General features: G+C 47.6%; 1 protein-coding gene across 2 annotated transcripts in view; it reads left to right on the top strand.

Moving 5' to 3' along the window:
• The window catches only part of PAXIP1 (PAX interacting protein 1), a 188,256-nt gene that overhangs the window by 29,333 nt on the left and 141,672 nt on the right, over positions 1-17,251 (top strand). For both annotated transcript variants that reach the window (XM_069211133.1, XM_069211134.1), the window contains exon 5: positions 481-594. In XM_069211133.1, coding sequence (XP_069067234.1) covers positions 481-594 — 114 coding nt within the window. The remainder of the gene's footprint in view (positions 1-480; positions 595-17,251) is intronic.

Genomic DNA, 17,251 nt, shown 5'->3' with positions numbered 1-17,251 from the left:
TAGCGATTATTATGGAAATGGAGTAAGTCTACAGGAGTTAGATTTACTTCCCCTTTATTTGACTATTAATGCTAGTTTTCTCCTTCTAAATGTATACACCACCATAATCTCATTGGTGGAAATGCCAAAAATGGAATTGTGATCAGTACTTAATCATGCCAGGGAATGCAAGGATGGTGGTGTCTTTTTGGCTTTTTATAAGTATCTATATACCTCAAGCTCAGTCACCTCTTTTTAATGCCATATAGAATTATTTGGTTGGATCCTCCATCTGTGTATTGAATTAGGTAAATATTAAACGTTGCCGACTTTGAATCTCAACTTTGGGTAGGGTATAGCATCTGTTTTTGTGACTGACTTTGTCAAGTTTTCAATATTAAATTGTTTCCGACTGCAAATGTACTTAAATCTGTTTTTTTTTTTCTTCTCTGGTACCCAAAGATTTCCTGTTCTGACAGATGTCTGTACTTTTTCTGTTAGTTTTCGCCGGAGGACCGTAATGCGATCTGGGCTTTGATTACATTTTATGGAGGCAATTGCCAGTTGAGCCTCAACAAGAAATGCACTCATCTTATTGTTCCTGAACCAAAAGGGGTATGTTAACTGCATAGTTTTAATACAGTAAAAGCTTTTAGATAAGAGATCTAATGTGGTTCTTGTAATTTTTGCTATCGTTTTACAAGTATTTTTTTATTTAATGGTACCTGTACTTGTTGCTAATTTAACTTGCTAAAATTTGTAGCGCTTGGAATTGCACATGGGTAAATCATGTCTGCTGTCACCTCAGCCTCCATTCAATTCCTTTAAAGGTAAAATACCATTAGTACTGCTTTCAGTCGTGTTTAGGGAAGGCCCTCTTGCAGATATCTTTTGATATAGGTAAATATTAAATGTGCTGTTAGTGCTTTGTGTTTTTGTATGCAGAAATCAGACATATCACTAACATTTTAAACTCTGCTTGACATTACAATGATATCCTGAAGTCAAGTGTTTCGTTATATGGGATCAGGTTACACCGTTTATCACTGGACTCTTGAGGAGCATTTGTCCTTTTGGATGCTCTCCTGTTATGTCGTTCTTATCTTTAACAGTTCTAAAACACTATGTGCAAATTGGTGCCTTTCTGTATTACAAAACATTTAGATTCTCCCCAGTAGGGTTGTTAGGCATTGTCTGAATCTCTTCAAGGGTCAGGTGGCAAACGGGTGTTAGTGCACCAAAACCCAGTGGTTTTGCAGCCGTCTGCTTTTTTTCTTCTGTCCCATGTCATGGCCAATGGCTGCACTGCAAACTAGGCACCAAGTGCACCCTTTCCATAGTTGACTGCTAGGGTGGTAAGGACAAACAGTCCAAGACTTCTCATGGAGGTAGTGTGGGGGTAGAGACTCAGGACACTGTTGCTCAATAAATGCCTAAGCATACAAATATTCAGGCATTAATAGGGCACAGGCGCACGGTCATTAAAGTATGGTGCCAAGCAGCTTGTCTGGTTCTGTGACCCACAGTCCTGTCTGTATAGGTGTCGCTGTTTAGGTTCTTTACATGTTTAAGTCCTACTGCTTAAATGCTTAACCCCTTCGCTGCCAGGCCTTTTCCCCCTCAAGTAGCAAGCCTTTTTTTGGCTTTTTGGGGAAGTTTGCGCTTAGGCCCTCATAACTTTTTGTCCACATAAGCTACCCACGCCAAATTTGCGTCCTTTTTTTTCCATCATCCTAGGGATTTTAGAGGTACCCAGACTTTGTGGGTTCCCCTGAAGGAGACCAAGAAATTAGCCAAAACACAGCGAAAATGTTGTTTAAAAAAAAAAAATGAGATGAAAGGGCTGCAGAAGAAGGCTTGTGGTTTTTCCCTGAAAATGGCATCAACAAAGGGTTTGCGGTGCTAAAATCACCAGCTTTCAGGAACAGGCATACTTAAATCAGAAAACCCAATTTTTCAACACAATTTTGGCATTTTACTGGGGCATACCCCATTTTTATTATTTTTTGTGCTTTCAGCTTCCTTCCACCTAGTGACAGAAATGGGTGTGAAACCAATGCTGGATCCCAGAAAGCTAAACATTTCTGAAAAGTAGACAAAATTCTTAATTATTTGTGTAGATCCTACAAGGGTTTCCTACAGAAAATAACAGCTGAAATAAAAAAATATTGAAATTGAGGTGAAAAAAACAGCCATTTTTCTCCACGTTTTACTCTAACTTTTTCCTGCGATGTCAGATTTTTTTAAAGCAATACATCGTTACGTCTGCTGGACTCTTCTAGTTGTGGGGATATATAGGGCTTGTAGGTTCATCAAGAACCATAGGTACCCAGAGCCAATAAATGAGCTGCACCTTGCAATGGGTTTTCATTCTATACCCGGTATACAGCAATTCATTTGCTGAAATATAAAAAGTGAAAAATAGGTATCAAGAAAACCTTTGTATTTCCAAAATGGGCACAAGATAAGGTGATGAGAAGCAATGGTTATTTGCACATCTTTGAATTCCTGGGTGCCCATGCTAGCATGTGAATTACAGGGCATTTCTCAAATTGAAGTCTTTTTTACACACTGTCTTAAATTTGGAAGCGAAACATGTAGAGCAAGACAAGGGGCAATAACACTTGTTTTGCTATTCTGTGTTCCTCTAAGTCTCCCGATAAAAATGGTACTTAACTTGCGTGGGTCTAATGGGCCTAATGCTCGCGACAGGAAACGCAACATGGACACATCCCATTTTTACATTGAAATCTGACATGTTTTTTGTAAAGTGCCTACCTGTAGGTTTTGGCCTCTAGCTCAGCCGTCACCTAATGAAACCTACCAAACCTGTGCATTTTTGAAAACTAGACACCTAGGAGAATCCAAGATGGGGTGACTTGTGGGGCTCTGACCTGGTTCTGTTACCTAGAATCCTTTGCAAACCTCAAAATATGGCCCAAGAAATACTTTTTCCTCTTATGTCAGTGACCGAAAGTTCTGGAATCTGAGAGGAGCCACAAATTTCCTTCCACCCAGCGTTCCCACCAAGTCTCCCAATAAAAATTGTACCTCACTTGTGTAGGTAGGCCTAGCGCCCGCGACAGGAAATGCCCCAAAATACAATGTGGACACATCATATTTTCCCAAAGAAAACAGAGCTGTTTTTTGCAAAGTGCCTAGCTGTGGATTTTGGCCTCTAGCTCAGCCGGCACCTAGGAAAACCTAGCAAACCTGTGCATTTTTAAAAACTAGACACATAGGGGAATCCAAGATTGGGTGACGTGTGGGGCTCTGACCAGGTTCTGTTACCCAGAGTCCTTTGCAAACCTCAAAATTTGGCCAAAAAAACACTTTTTCCTCTGATTTCGATGACAAAGTTCTGGAATCTGAGAGGAGCCACAAATTTCCTTCCACCCAGCGTTTCCCCCAAGTCTCCCGATAAAAATGGTACCTCACTTGTGTGTTTAGGCCTAGTGCTCGCGAAAGGAAATGCCCTAAAACACTATCTGGACCCATCAAAATTATCAAATACAAAACTACCTGTTTTTTTGGGGTGGAGGGGGGCGGGCACCTGCGTTTTTGGTCCTGGGCTCAGCAGCCATCTAGGGAAAACTACCAAACCCAGACATTTCTGAAAACTAGACACCGAGGGAGTCCAGGGAGGTGTCTTCCGTGGATCCCCCAATGATTTCTTACCCCGAATCCTCAGCAAACCTAAAATTTAGCTAAAAAATCACTTTTTTCCCACATTTCTGTGTGGGATCACCGCACCAGGACAAATTTACTACCACCCCACCCAACGTTCCCCTCAGTCTCCCGGTAAAAATGATACCTCACTTGTGTAGGTGGGCCAAAGGCCTATGACAGAGAAGAGCCAAAAACATGACAAAATTGAGGGGGAACCAAAGCAGGTCCAAAAGGGCAGTTAAAAAAAAAAATCATTTTTAGGCTGACAAGTGCAGCAGAATTTTTATTGGTATAGATGAGACAATGTTGGGTGGTAGGAATTTTGTGGATCCCTGCAGATTCCGGAAGGTTCCATCTCAAAAATGTGGGAAAAATGTGTGATTTCCAGCAAAGTTGGAGGTTTGCAGGTCATTGTGGGTACGAAAATGGTGCTGGGTGCATGTGAAGCACACCACCCTGGAATCAACCAGATGTTTAGGTTTCAGATGTGTCTGGGTCTTGTGGATTTTTCTACATGGCAGCGTCCCAAAGTAAAAAAAAAAAAAAAAAAAAAAAAAAAGTGCAGCCTTAACATTCCAAGTGGGACGATTTTGAGTTACCAAGCTCTCATGGCCCAAATGTAAAACCAAAACCCAAAATAATCAGTATTCTTGCTTGCTGTGGGATAAGATGTTTAAGTGAGCGGGGGGAGAGCTGAAAGACTGTTACCCCCTTCAGTTGGGGTGGGGGCATAACCAGGCCCATACTGGTTGGTAGCCACCACCCAACTATTTTTTATTTATTTTTATTCCTTGCCATCTAGTATAATTTCTGCCCTTCTCTCTCCCCCCCCCCCCCCCCCCCCCCCCACACACACACTTCCCCGGGGTGTGGATCGGGGGTAATTGTCCCATCTGCCCACTGGTGGGCAGAACAATTTTGGCCCCATTTATTTGGGATGGGGGTATGGCCATACCCCCACCCTCTTATTTTGAAAAAAAAATCTTCCCTGGTCTCTGGTGGGCTTTCTTATCCCCCTTGGGGGCAGATGGGCCTTACAAAAATAGTCCGATCTGCCCCCAAGGGGGGCAGATATGGCCAACAGTAATGTGCCCCATGGGGAGCGACCCTTGCCCAAGGGGGAGGGCAGAAAAGGGCAAAAAATATGTTGCCCCCAACCCCTAATACCCCCATCCCCTAATACCCCCATCCCCCCACCCCCACCCCACCTCCCGGTAGCCGCCCTTGCCCAAATGTGTTAGTATTAAAAACAAAAAAAATCCCTGGTGTTTAGTGGCTTCTGCCCCCGGAGGGCAGAAATGGCCTAAAAATAATTTGGCCTCCCGGGGAGCGACCCTTGCCTAAGGGGTCGCTCCCCTCATGTCCATTTCAAAGGGGGAAAAAATTCCCTGGTGTCTAGTGGGCATTTCTGATGCGATCGGGCAGCAGAAATGCTTGCAGAGACATGAAAGGAAAGGCCTTTCCTTTCATGCCTCTGCTGGCCCCCTCCTCCCGAGCGGAAGAGAAATGCTGGGCATTTCTCTTCCGCAATCGCGATGGGAGGTGACCTCTGATGAGGTCAGCACGCTCTTGCGTGCTGACGTCATCAGACGTCACGGGGTGGGGGGGTCAGAGGAGGAAGTGGAAGCGATTACCCTTCCAGCCCTGACCTGGGGTGTTAAAGGGGTGGCCCTCGGGGGGAGCACTAGCACTTCCCCCGAGGGCCAGTAATTTGACGTAAAGGTTACATCCGTGGCGCCCGAGTGGTGCAGCCATGGTCGTAACCATTACGTCCTTGGCCCTCAAGGGGTTAAACTCTAGCATGTTATTTAACTCTGAGAGAGAGACGCAGTATGTGTTCAAGTTCATGCAACTCAAGTTACCTGGTTGATCGGGCTCTTAAAACTCAAAACTGTTCAGCAGCTGGTAACTGCAGTACAGGCCAGTGAATCTAATCTCGGCTCCCAGGGGTGCGGGCTGGTAGCCACACCTCCTCAGATTCAGTGCTGGTACTTGAGCACAGTTGCTCTAGCGTGGGTCTGGCTCCCCCCTTAAGTCAGGTTCTTCTGGGGTGCACCACACTCCAAGCTCAGTGGCTGGGGATCTCCTTCTCGTGCAATCTCTTCCTGCTGGGTCAGGTGTTGATTCCCCCCTTTTGCAGGCCAGGCCACTGACAGATCCAAAGCTGTCCAGTAGATACAGACTTCAGGTGATGTCCAATCACATCTGGGAGACTGGTTATCAAGGAGGCCGGCCCTGGATCTCTGCATTCTTTCAAGTACTCTGAGGAGCACTCCCTCACTTGGTCACTGAAGGACGTCAAACTGGCACCAAGTTTGAGTCCCGAGTTTGTACGCATTTTCCAGACAGTGGATGTTGACCTCACTGTCATTATAGGGGAACTAGTTTGGAGCTGTTCCTTTTCATAGGTTAATTTTTGTTCTGCAGAGCCTGCGCATTCTTTGGCAAAATTGATGGGTCTTGCTGTAGGCCAGCTCAAACTGAAGCACCCAAACATGAGCACATGAAACTTGAAGACACTGCACTTGGATGATGTAAGCCTTTTGGACTATCACTTATGGGGAGGAGGGAGTCGGGTAAAAGCCCTGGTGGGAAAATGTCCTCCATAAGACAATGCTGGCTCACCTCCCCTTCTCTAGTATCCACCCAAATGGTAGTGCTCAGGAAGAGATACTCATCAGATTTATTTTTGCAGTTTTATATAACAAGAACCTGGCGCAGTGGCATCAGAGCACCTTTCATGAGCACCTGTTACATTTCACAAGGTCAGATTAATGTTTTTTGGCATATGGAGATTGATTAATCTGCCCAGAACCAATGGATGTTAATACAACACCTGGACTCAAACCTAGTTCCCCAGTTCAAAAGTCAGCAGGTCTGGCCGTAAAGTCACATCCTCTTCCATTATATAAATTCCTTGCTAACAGGTCACGATTGATTAACTATGGTAATCACCTCTCCATCCTCTGACACTTCTTTGTCTAAGGCTAAACTCTCTAGCTCAGGAATGCAAGCAGTGCGGCATCACTGTCTGGGGTGGCTGTTCCTCAACCTCCATCTTTTACTATGATTTACGAGGGATATCCAAAATGTATCCCCCTGGTGTCTACACTCGCACTCACACACAAACACTCACTCCTGCTACCACTGCTGTCACCAATCGTACAACAGGCACATGGGTCGCACACAGATGTCAATGCAAGGTCAGGGTGACACATTCAAGAGGGCCTGCTGACATGGAAAAACTCTGGTCAGTATTCTTATTGAAAATATTGGCACACTCCCACCACCACTTAATGTTTATGACCCACCACGTTGAGAGCGGTCCCGTGTCTACTAGGGGCATGCTTTGTACACCCCTCCAGAGCATGGACCGAGACCCTGAAAAACCATAATAAAAAGCCTAGGTCGTACTGCACATGCATGATTTTCGTGTGCAGTGGGGAAAAAAATCATAACACCGCATAACCTACATCTGGGATGACTCTGGGCAGGGTTGCAACTCTGTAAGAGGTCATACTAGTCACAACAACCCTCATTTGTTGTTTGGCTCCTCCATGTAAGAATTATTTGCAGTCCCCACTCTTTCCAGTAGTTTAAGGGGTTACACTGAGTTTTGGCTTCTGAGCTTTTCCAGCCAATGACTTCTATTTACTTGCAACTGCATTGCATGGATATTCTATCTGCTGATACTGCTACTCAGAATTGAGGCTCTTTCAGCAGGGCAGCATTTTATGGTCTTTCACAAAGACGGCATTTTAAAATCCACATTAGTTACCCATCCTCCTCCTCCTGTCCAAATCCTCATTTGGACCCAGAAAAGGACACCATGGAGTTCACGTTGGTGGGTCCTCAAGTTCGTAAGCTCTGTTTGCTGAGTTTGCAATTTTTCATGACTTACAGTGGTCCTTTGCTTTGTAGGCAAGAATAGAATACTGCAGCTGCCTGGTGGATTGTTTAGTTAATACTGCAGTCTTATTTGTTGAGGGGACCGCCCTTCCCATGTGATCATCAACAGAGACTGCTTTAAGCGATTGCCCATTTAAGCTATAGTTCAGTTCTCCAAGTGTTTAGCATCCCTGGTGTGCTAGCTGCGAGTTCTAGAGTCAATTTTCATTTATGCCACGTGTAAGGAAATGCCTCCTTGGCATGGTTGCCCCCTGACTTTTTGCCTTTGCTGATGCTATGTTTACAATTGAAAGTGTGCTGAGGCCTGCTAACCAGGCCCCAGCACCAGTGTTCTTTCCCTAACCTGTACTTTTGTATCCACAATTGGCAGACCCTGGCATCCAGATAAGTCCCTTGTAACTGGTACTTCTAGTACCAAGGGCCCTGATGCCAAGGAAGGTCTCTAAGGGCTGCAGCATGTCTTATGCCACCCTGGAGACCTCTCACTCAGCACAGACACACTGCTTGCCAGCTTGTGTGTGCTAGTGAGGACAACACGAGTAAGTCGACATGGCACTCCCCTCAGGGTGCCATGCCAGCCTCTCACTGCCTATGCAGTATAGGTAAGGCACCCCTCTAGCAGGCCTTACAGCCCTAAGGCAGGGTGCACTATACCATAGGTGAGGGTACCAGTGCATGAGCATGGTACCCCTACAGTGTCTAAACAAAACCTTAGACATTGTAAGTGCAGGGTAGCCATAAGAGTATATGGTCTGGGAGTCTGTCAAACACGAACTCCACAGCACCATAATGGCTACACTGAAAACTGGGAAGTTTGGTATCAAACTTCTCAGCACAATAAATGCACACTGATGCCAGTGTACATTTTATTGTAAAATACACCCCAGAGGGCACCTTAGAGGTGCCCCCTGAAACTTAACCGACTATCTGTGTAGGCTGACTAGTTTTAGCAGCCTGCCACAAACCGAGACATGTTGCTGGCCCCATGGGGAGAGTGCCTTTGTCACTCTGAGGCCAGTAACAAAGCCTGCACTGGGTGGAGATGCTAACACCTCCCCCAGGCAGGAATTGTCACACCTGGCGGTGAGCCTCAAAGGCTCACCTCCTTTGTGCCAACCCAGCAGGACACTCCAGCTAGTGGAGTTGCCCGCCCCCTCCGGCCAGGCCCCACTTTTGGCGGCAAGGCCGGAGAAAATAATGAGAAAAACAAGGAGGAGTCACTGGCCAGTCAGGACAGCCCCTAAGGTGTCCTGAGCTGAAGTGACTCTAACTTTTAGAAATCCTCCATCTTGCAGATGGAGGATTCCCCCAATAGGGTTAGGATTGTGACCCCCTCCCCTTGGGAGGAGGCACAAAGAGGGTGTACCCACCCTCAGGGCTAGTAGCCATTGGCTACTAACCCCCCAGACCTAAACACGCCCTTAAATTTAGTATTTAAGGGCTACCCTGAACCCTAGAAAATTAGATTCCTGCAACTACAAGAAGAAGGACTGCCCAGCTGAAAACCCCTGCAGCGGAAGACCAGAAGACGACAACTGCCTTGGCTCCAGAAACTCACCGGCCTGTCTCCTGCCTTCCAAAGATCCTGCTCCAGCGACGCCTTCCAAAGGGACCAGCGACCTCGACATCCTCTGAGGACTGCCCCTGCTTCGAAAAGACAAGAAACTCCCGAGGACAGCGGACCTGCTCCAAGAAAAGCTGCAACTTTGTTTCCAGCAACTTTAAAGAACCCTGCAAGCTCCCCGCAAGAAGCGTGAGACTTGCAACACTGCACCCGGCGACCCCGACTCGGCTGGTGGCGATCCAACACCTCAGGAGGGACCCCAGGACTACTCTGATACTGTGAGTACCAAAACCTGTCCCCCCTGAGCCCCCACAGCGCCGCCTGCAGAGGGAATCCCGAGGCTTCCCCTGACCGCGACTCTTTGAACCTAAAGTCCCGACGCCTGGGAGAGACCCTGCACCCGCAGCCCCCAGGACCTGAAGGACCGGACTTTCACTGGAGAAGTGACCCCCAGGAGTCCCTCTCCCTTGCCCAAGTGGAGGTTTCCCCGAGGAATCCCCCCCTTGCCTGCCTGCAGCGCTGAAGAGATCCCGAGATCTCTCATAGACTAACATTGCGAACCTGACGCTTGTTTCTACACTGCACCCGGCCGCCCCCGCGCCGCTGAGGGTGAAATTTCTGTGTGGGCTTGTGTCCCCCCCGGTGCCCTACAAAACCCCCCTGGTCTGCCCTCCGAAGACGCGGGTACTTACCTGCAAGCAGACCGGAACCGGGGCACCCCCTTCTCTCCATTCTAGCCTATGCGTTTTGGGCACCACTTGGAACTCTGCACCTGACCGGCCCTGAGCTGCTGGTGTGGCGACTTTGGGGTTGCTCTGAACCCCCAACGGTGGGCTACCTTGGACCAAGAACTAAGCCCTGTAAGTGTCTTACTTACCTGGTTAACCTAACAAATACTTACCTCCCCTAGGAACTGTGAAAATTGCACTAAGTGTCCACTTTTAAAACAGCTATTTGTCAATAACTTGAAAAGTATACATGCAATTTTGATGATTTGAAGTTCCTAAAGTACTTACCTGCAATACCTTTCGAATGAGATATTACATGTAGAATTTGAACCTGTGGTTCTTAAAATAAACTAAGAAAAGATATTTTTCTATACAAAAACCTATTGGCTGGATTTGTCTCTGAGTGTGTGTACCTCATTTATTGTCTATGTGTATGTACAACAAATGCTTAACACTACTCCTTGGATAAGCCTACTGCTCGACCACACTACCACAAAATAGAGCATTAGTATTATCTATTTTTACCACTATTTTACCTCTAAGGGGAACCCTTGGACTCTGTGCATGCTATTCCTTACTTTGAAATAGCACATACAGAGCCAACTTCCTACATTGGTGGATCAGCGGTGGGGTACAAGACTTTGCATTTGCTGGACTACTCAGCCAATACCTGATCACACGACAAATTCCAAAATTGTCATTAGAAATTGATTTTTGCAATTTGAAAAGTTTTCTAAATTCTTAAAAGACCTGCTAGGGCCTTGTGTTAGATCCTGTTTAGCATTTCTTTTAGAGTTTAAAAGTTTGTAAAAGTTTGAATTAGATTCTAGAACCAGTTGTAGATTCTTAAAAAGTATTCCAACTTTTAGAAGCAAAATGTCTAGCACAGATGTGACTGTGGTGGAACTCGACACCACACCTTACCTCCATCTTAAGATGAGGGAGCTAAGGTCACTCTGTAAAATAAAGAAAATAACAATGGGCCCCAAACCTACCAAAATACAGCTCCAGGAGCTTTTGGCAGAGTTTGAAAAGGCCAACCCCTCTGAGGGTGGCAACTCAGAGGAAGAGGATAGTGACTTGGAGGAAAATTCCCCCCTACCAGTCCTATCTAGGGAGGACAGGGTCCCTCAAACCCTGACTCCAAAAATAATAGTCAGAGATGCTGGTTCCCTCACAGGAGAGACCAACACCTCTGAAATCACTGAGGATAGCCCCAGTGAAGAGGACATCCAGTTAGCCAGGATGGCCAAAAGATTGGCTTTGGAAAGACAGATCCTAGCCATAGAGAGGGAAAGACAAGAGATGGGCCTAGGACCCATCAATGGTGGCAGCAACATAAATAGGGTCAGAGATTCTCCTGACATGTTGAAAATCCCTAAAGGGATTGTAACTAAATATGAAGATGGTGATGACATCACCAAATGGTTCACAGCTTTTGAGAGGGCTTGTGTAACCAGAAAAGTGAACAGATCTCACTGGGGTGCTCTCCTTTGGGAAATGTTCACAGGAAAGTGTAGGGATAGACTCCTCACACTCTCTGGACCAGATGCAGAATCTTATGACCTCATGAAGGGTACCCTGATTGAGGGCTTTGGATTCTCCACTGAGGAGTACAGGATTAGGTTCAGGGGGGCTCAAAAATCCTCGAGCCAGACCTGGGTTGACTTTGTTGACTACTCAGTGAAAACACTAGATGGTTGGATTCAAGGCAGTGGTGTAAGTAATTATGATGGGCTGTACAATTTATTTGTGAAAGAACACCTGTTAAGTAATTGTTTCAATGATAAACTGCATCAGCATCTGGTAGACCTAGGACCAATTTCTCCCCAAGAATTGGGAAAGAAGGCGGACCATTGGGTCAAGACAAGGGTGTCCAAGACTTCAACAGGGGGTGACCAAAAGAAAGGGGTCACAAAGACTCCCCAGGGGAAGAGTGATGAGACAACCAAAACTAAAAATAGTAAAGAGTCTTCTACAGGCCCCCAAAAACCTGCACAGGAGGGTGGGCCCAGAGCCTCTTCACAAAACAATGGGTACAAGGGTAAAAACTTTGATCCCAAAAAGGCCTGGTGTCATAGCTGTAAACAGCATGGACACCAAACTGGAGACAAGGCCTGTCCCAAGAAAGATTCCACTCCAAACTCCCATCCAGGTAACACTGGTATGGCTAGTCTCCAAGTGGGATCAACAGTGTGCCCAGAGCAAATCAGGGTCCACACTGAAGCTACTCTAGTTTCTGAGGGTGGGGTGGATTTAGCCACACTAGCTGTCTGGCCGCCTAACATGCAAAAATACAGACAGCAACTCTTAATTAATGGGACTAGAATAGAGGGCCTGAGGGATACAGGTGCCAGTGTCACCATGGTGACAGAGAAACTGGTTTCCCCTGGCCAATACCTGACTGGAAAAACTTACACAGTCACCAACGCTGACAATCAGAGAAAAGTACATCCCATGGCAATGGTTACTTTAGAATGGGGAGGGGTCAATGGCCTGAAACAGGTGGTGGTCTCCTCAAATATCCCAGTGGACTGTCTGCTTGGAAATGACCTGGAGTCCTCAGCATGGGCTGAGGTAGAACTAAAAACCCATGCAGCAATGCTGGGTATCCCTGAACTGGTGTGTGTGAAAACAAGAGCACAGTGCAAGGCACAGGGTGAAAAAGTAGAGCTGGAGTCTGGAAAAATGGCCCAGCCTACCAAGAGAACAGGAAAGTCAGTTGGGAAACCAACTGCAACACAGCAAAAGAAAGGGAACCTCTCTTCTCAGGAAGAAGTTCTGCCCTCTGAGGGAACTGAGCCTTTGGAGCTTGAACCTTACCAGGTTGAGCTCTTAGGCCCAGGGGGACCCTCAAGGGAGGAGCTGTGTAAGGGACAAGAAACCTGTCCCTCTCTTGAAGGCCTTAGGCAGCAAGCTGCTGAAGAGTCCAAAGGCAAGAAAAATGGAACGCATAGGGTCTATTGGGAGGATGGACTCCTGTACACTGAGGCCGGAGACCCCAAACCTGGTGCCACTAGGAGAGTGGTAGTGCCTCAGCTGTTCAGGAAGTTCATCCTAACATTGGCCCATGACATTCCCCTTGCTGGACATTTGGGACAAACCAAGACGTGGGAGAGGTTAGTCAACCACTTCTACTGGCCCAATATGTCCAACATGGTTAAGGAGTTTTGCCTCTCCTGCCCCACCTGTCAAGCCAGTGGTAAGACAGGTGGGCATCCAAAGGCCCCCCTCATTCCACTTCCAGTGGTGGGGGTTCCCTTTGAAAGAGTGGGTGTGGACATAGTTGGTCCACTAGAACCTCCCACAGCCTCAGGAAATATGTATATCCTGGTAGTAGTGGATCATGCTACCAGGTATCCTGAAGCTATTCCCCTTAGGTCGACTACTGCCCCTGCAGTAGCCAAGGCCCTCATTGGTATCTTTACCAGAGTGGGTTTCCCTAAGGAGGTGGTGTCTGACAGAGGTACCAACTTCATGTCAGCATACCTAAAGCACATGTGGAATGAGTGTGGAGTGACTTATAAATTCACTACACCATACCATCCACAAACTAATGGCTTGGTTGAGAGATTCAACAAGACATTAAAAGGCATGATCATGGGGCTCCCAGAAAAGCTCAAAAGGAGATGGGATGTCCTCTTGCCATGTCTGCTTTTCGCTTACAGAGAGGTGCCACAGAAGGGAGTAGGATTCTCACCCTTTGAACTTCTGTTTGGTCATCCTGTAAGGGGACCACTTGCCCTTGTTAAAGAAGGCTGGGAGAGACCTCTCCATGAGCCTAAACAGGACATAGTGGACTATGTACTTGGCCTTCGCTCTAGAATGGCAGAGTACATGGAAAAGGCAACCAAAAACCTTGAGGCCAGCCAACAGCTCCAGAAGTTTCGGTATGACCAAAAGGCTGCACTGGTTGAGTTCCAACCAGGGCAGAAAGTCTGGGTTCTGGAGCCTGTGGCTCCCAGGGCACTCCAGGACAAATGGAGTGGCCCTTACCCAGTACTAGAAAGGAAGAGTCAGGTCACCTACCTGGTGGACCTGGGCACAAGCAGGAGCCCCAAGAGGGTGATCCATGTAAACCGCCTTAAGCTCTTCCACGACAGGGCTGATGTCAATCTGTTGATGGTAACAGATGAGGATCAGGAGGCAGAGAGTGAACCTCTCCCTGATCTTCTGTCATCAGACCCAAAAGATGGCACAGTAGATGGAGTGATCTACTCAGACACCCTCTCTGGCCAACAGCAAGCTGATTGTAGGAGAGTCCTACAACAGTTTCCTGAACTCTTCTCCTTAACCCCTGGTCAGACACACCTGTGTACCCATGATGTGGACACAGGAGACAGCATGCCTGTCAAGAACAAAATCTTTAGACAATCTGACCATGTTAAGGAAAGCATCAAGGTGGAAGTCCTCAAGATGCTGGAATTGGGAGTAATTGAGCGCTCTGACAGCCCCTGGGCTAGCCCAGTGGTCTTAGTCCCCAAACCTCACACCAAAGATGGAAAGAAAGAGATGAGGTTTTGTGTGGACTACAGGGGGCTCAATTCTGTCACCAAGACAGATGCTCATCCAATTCCAAGAGCTGATGAGCTCATAGACAAATTAGGTGCTGCCAAATTCTTAAGTACCTTTGACTTGACAGCAGGGTACTGGCAAATAAAAATGGCACCTGGAGCAAAAGAGAAAACAGCATTCTCCACACCTGATGGGCATTATCAGTTTACTGTTATGCCCTTTGGTTTAAAGAATGCCCCTGCCACCTTCCAAAGGTTGGTGAATCAAGTCCTTGCTGGCTTGGAGTCCTTTAGCACAGCTTATCTTGATGATATTGCTGTCTTTAGCTCCACCTGGCAGGATCACCTGGTCCACCTGAAGAAGGTTTTGAAGGCTCTGCAATCTGCAAGCCTCTCTATCAAGGCATCCAAATGCCAGATAGGGCAGGGAACTGTGGTTTACTTGGGCCACCTTGTAGGTGGAGGCCAAGTTCAGCCACTCCAACCCAAGATCCAGACTATTCTGGACTGGGTAGCTCCAAAAACCCAGACTCAAGTCAGGGCATTCCTTGGCTTGACTGGGTATTACAGGAGGTTTGTGAAGGGATATGGATCCATTGTGACAGCCCTCACTGAACTCACCTCCAAGAAAATGCCCAAGAAAGTGAACTGGACTGTGGAATGCCAACAGGCCTTTGACACCCTGAAACAAGCAATGTGCTCAGCACCAGTTCTAAAAGCTCCAGATTATTCTAAGCAGTTCATTGTGCAGACAGATGCCTCTGAACATGGGATAGGGGCAGTTTTGTCCCAAACAAATGATGATGGCCTTGACCAGCCTGTTGCTTTCATTAGCAGGAGGTTACTCCCCAGGGAGCAGCGTTGGAGTGCCATTGAGAGGGAGGCCTTTGCTGTGGTTTGGTCCCTGAAGAAGCTGAGACCATACCTCTTTGGGACTCACTTCCTAGTTCAAACTGACCACAGACCTCTCAAATGGCTGATGCAAATGAAAGGTGAAAATCCTAAACTGTTGAGGTGGTCCATCTCCCTACAGGGAATGGACTTTATAGTGGAACACAGACCTGGGACTGCCCATGCCAATGCAGATGGCCTTTCCAGGTTCTTCCACTTAGAAAATGAAGACTCTCTTGGGAAAGGTTAGTCTCATCCTCTTTCGTTTGGGGGGGGGTTGTGTAAGGAAATGCCTCCTTGGCATGGTTTCCCCCTGACTTTTTGCCTTTGCTGATGCTATGTTTACAATTGAAAGTGTGCTGAGGCCTGCTAACCAGGCCCCAGCACCAGTGTTCTTTCCCTAACCTGTACTTTTGTATCCACAATTGGCAGACCCTGGCATCCAGATAAGTCCCTTGTAACTGGTACTTCTAGTACCAAGGGCCCTGATGCCAAGGAAGGTCTCTAAGGGCTGCAGCATGTCTTAAGCCACCCTGGAGACCTCTCACTCAGCACAGACACACTGCTTGCCAGCTTGTGTGTGCTAGTGAGGACAACACGAGTAAGTCGACATGGCACTCCCCTCAGGGTGCCATGCCAGCCTCTCACTGCCTATGCAGTATAGGTAAGGCACCCCTCTAGCAGGCCTTACAGCCCTAAGGCAGGGTGCACTATACCATAGGTGAGGGTACCAGTGCATGAGCATGGTACCCCTACAGTGTCTAAACAAAACCTTAGACATTGTAAGTGCAGGGTAGCCATAAGAGTATATGGTCTGGGAGTCTGTCAAACACGAACTCCACAGCACCATAATGGCTACACTGAAAACTGGGAAGTTTGGTATCAAACTTCTCAGCACAATAAATGCACACTGATGCCAGTGTACATTTTATTGTAAAATACACCCCAGAGGGCACCTTAGAGGTGCCCCCTGAAACTTAACCGACTATCTGTGTAGGCTGACTAGTTTTAGCAGCCTGCCACAAACCGAGACATGTTGCTGGCCCCATGGGGAGAGTGCCTTTGTCACTCTGAGGCCAGTAACAAAGCCTGCACTGGGTGGAGATGCTAACACCTCCCCCAGGCAGGAATTGTCACACCTGGCGGTGAGCCTCAAAGGCTCACCTCCTTTGTGCCAACCCAGCAGGACACTCCAGCTAGTGGAGTTGCCCGCCCCCTCCGGCCAGGCCCCACTTTTGGCGGCAAGGCCGGAGAAAATAATGAGAAAAACAAGGAGGAGTCACTGGCCAGTCAGGGCAGCCCCTAAGGTGTCCTGAGCTGAAGTGACTCTAACTTTTAGAAATCCTCCATCTTGCAGATGGAGGATTCCCCCAATAGGGTTAGGATTGTGACCCCCTCCCCTTGGGAGGAGGCACAAAGAGGGTGTACCCACCCTCAGGGCTAGTAGCCATTGGCTACTAACCCCCCAGACCTAAACACGCCCTTAAATTTAGTATTTAAGGGCTACCCTGAACCCTAGAAAATTAGATTCCTGCAACTACAAGAAGAAGGACTGCCCAGCTGAAAACCCCTGCAGCGGAAGACCAGAAGACAACTGCCTTGGCTCCAGAAACTCACCGGCCTGTCTCCTGCCTTCCAAAGATCCTGCTCCAGCGACGCCTTCCAAAGGGACCAGCGACCTCGACATCCTCTGAGGACTGCCCCTGCTTCGAAAAGACAAGAAACTCCCGAGGACAGCGGACCTGCTCCAAGAAAAGCTGCAACTTTGTTTCCAGCAACTTTAAAGAACCCTGCAAGCTCCCCGCAAGAAGCGTGAGACTTGCAACACTGCACCCGGCGACCCCGACTCGGCTGGTGGCGATCCAACACCTCAGGAGGGACCCCAGGACTACTCTGATACTGTGAGTACCAAAACCTGTCCCCCCTGAGCCCCCACAGCGCCGCCTGCAGAGGGAATCCCGAGGCTTCCCCTGACCGCGACTCTTTGAACCTAAAGT

Source organism: Pleurodeles waltl, chromosome 10 (genome assembly GCF_031143425.1).
Source record: "Pleurodeles waltl isolate 20211129_DDA chromosome 10, aPleWal1.hap1.20221129, whole genome shotgun sequence".
Classification (NCBI taxonomy): domain Eukaryota; kingdom Metazoa; phylum Chordata; class Amphibia; order Caudata; family Salamandridae; genus Pleurodeles; species Pleurodeles waltl.
The sequence above is the reverse complement of the archived record's forward strand: the minus strand, read 5'-3'. Positions and strand labels throughout refer to the sequence as shown.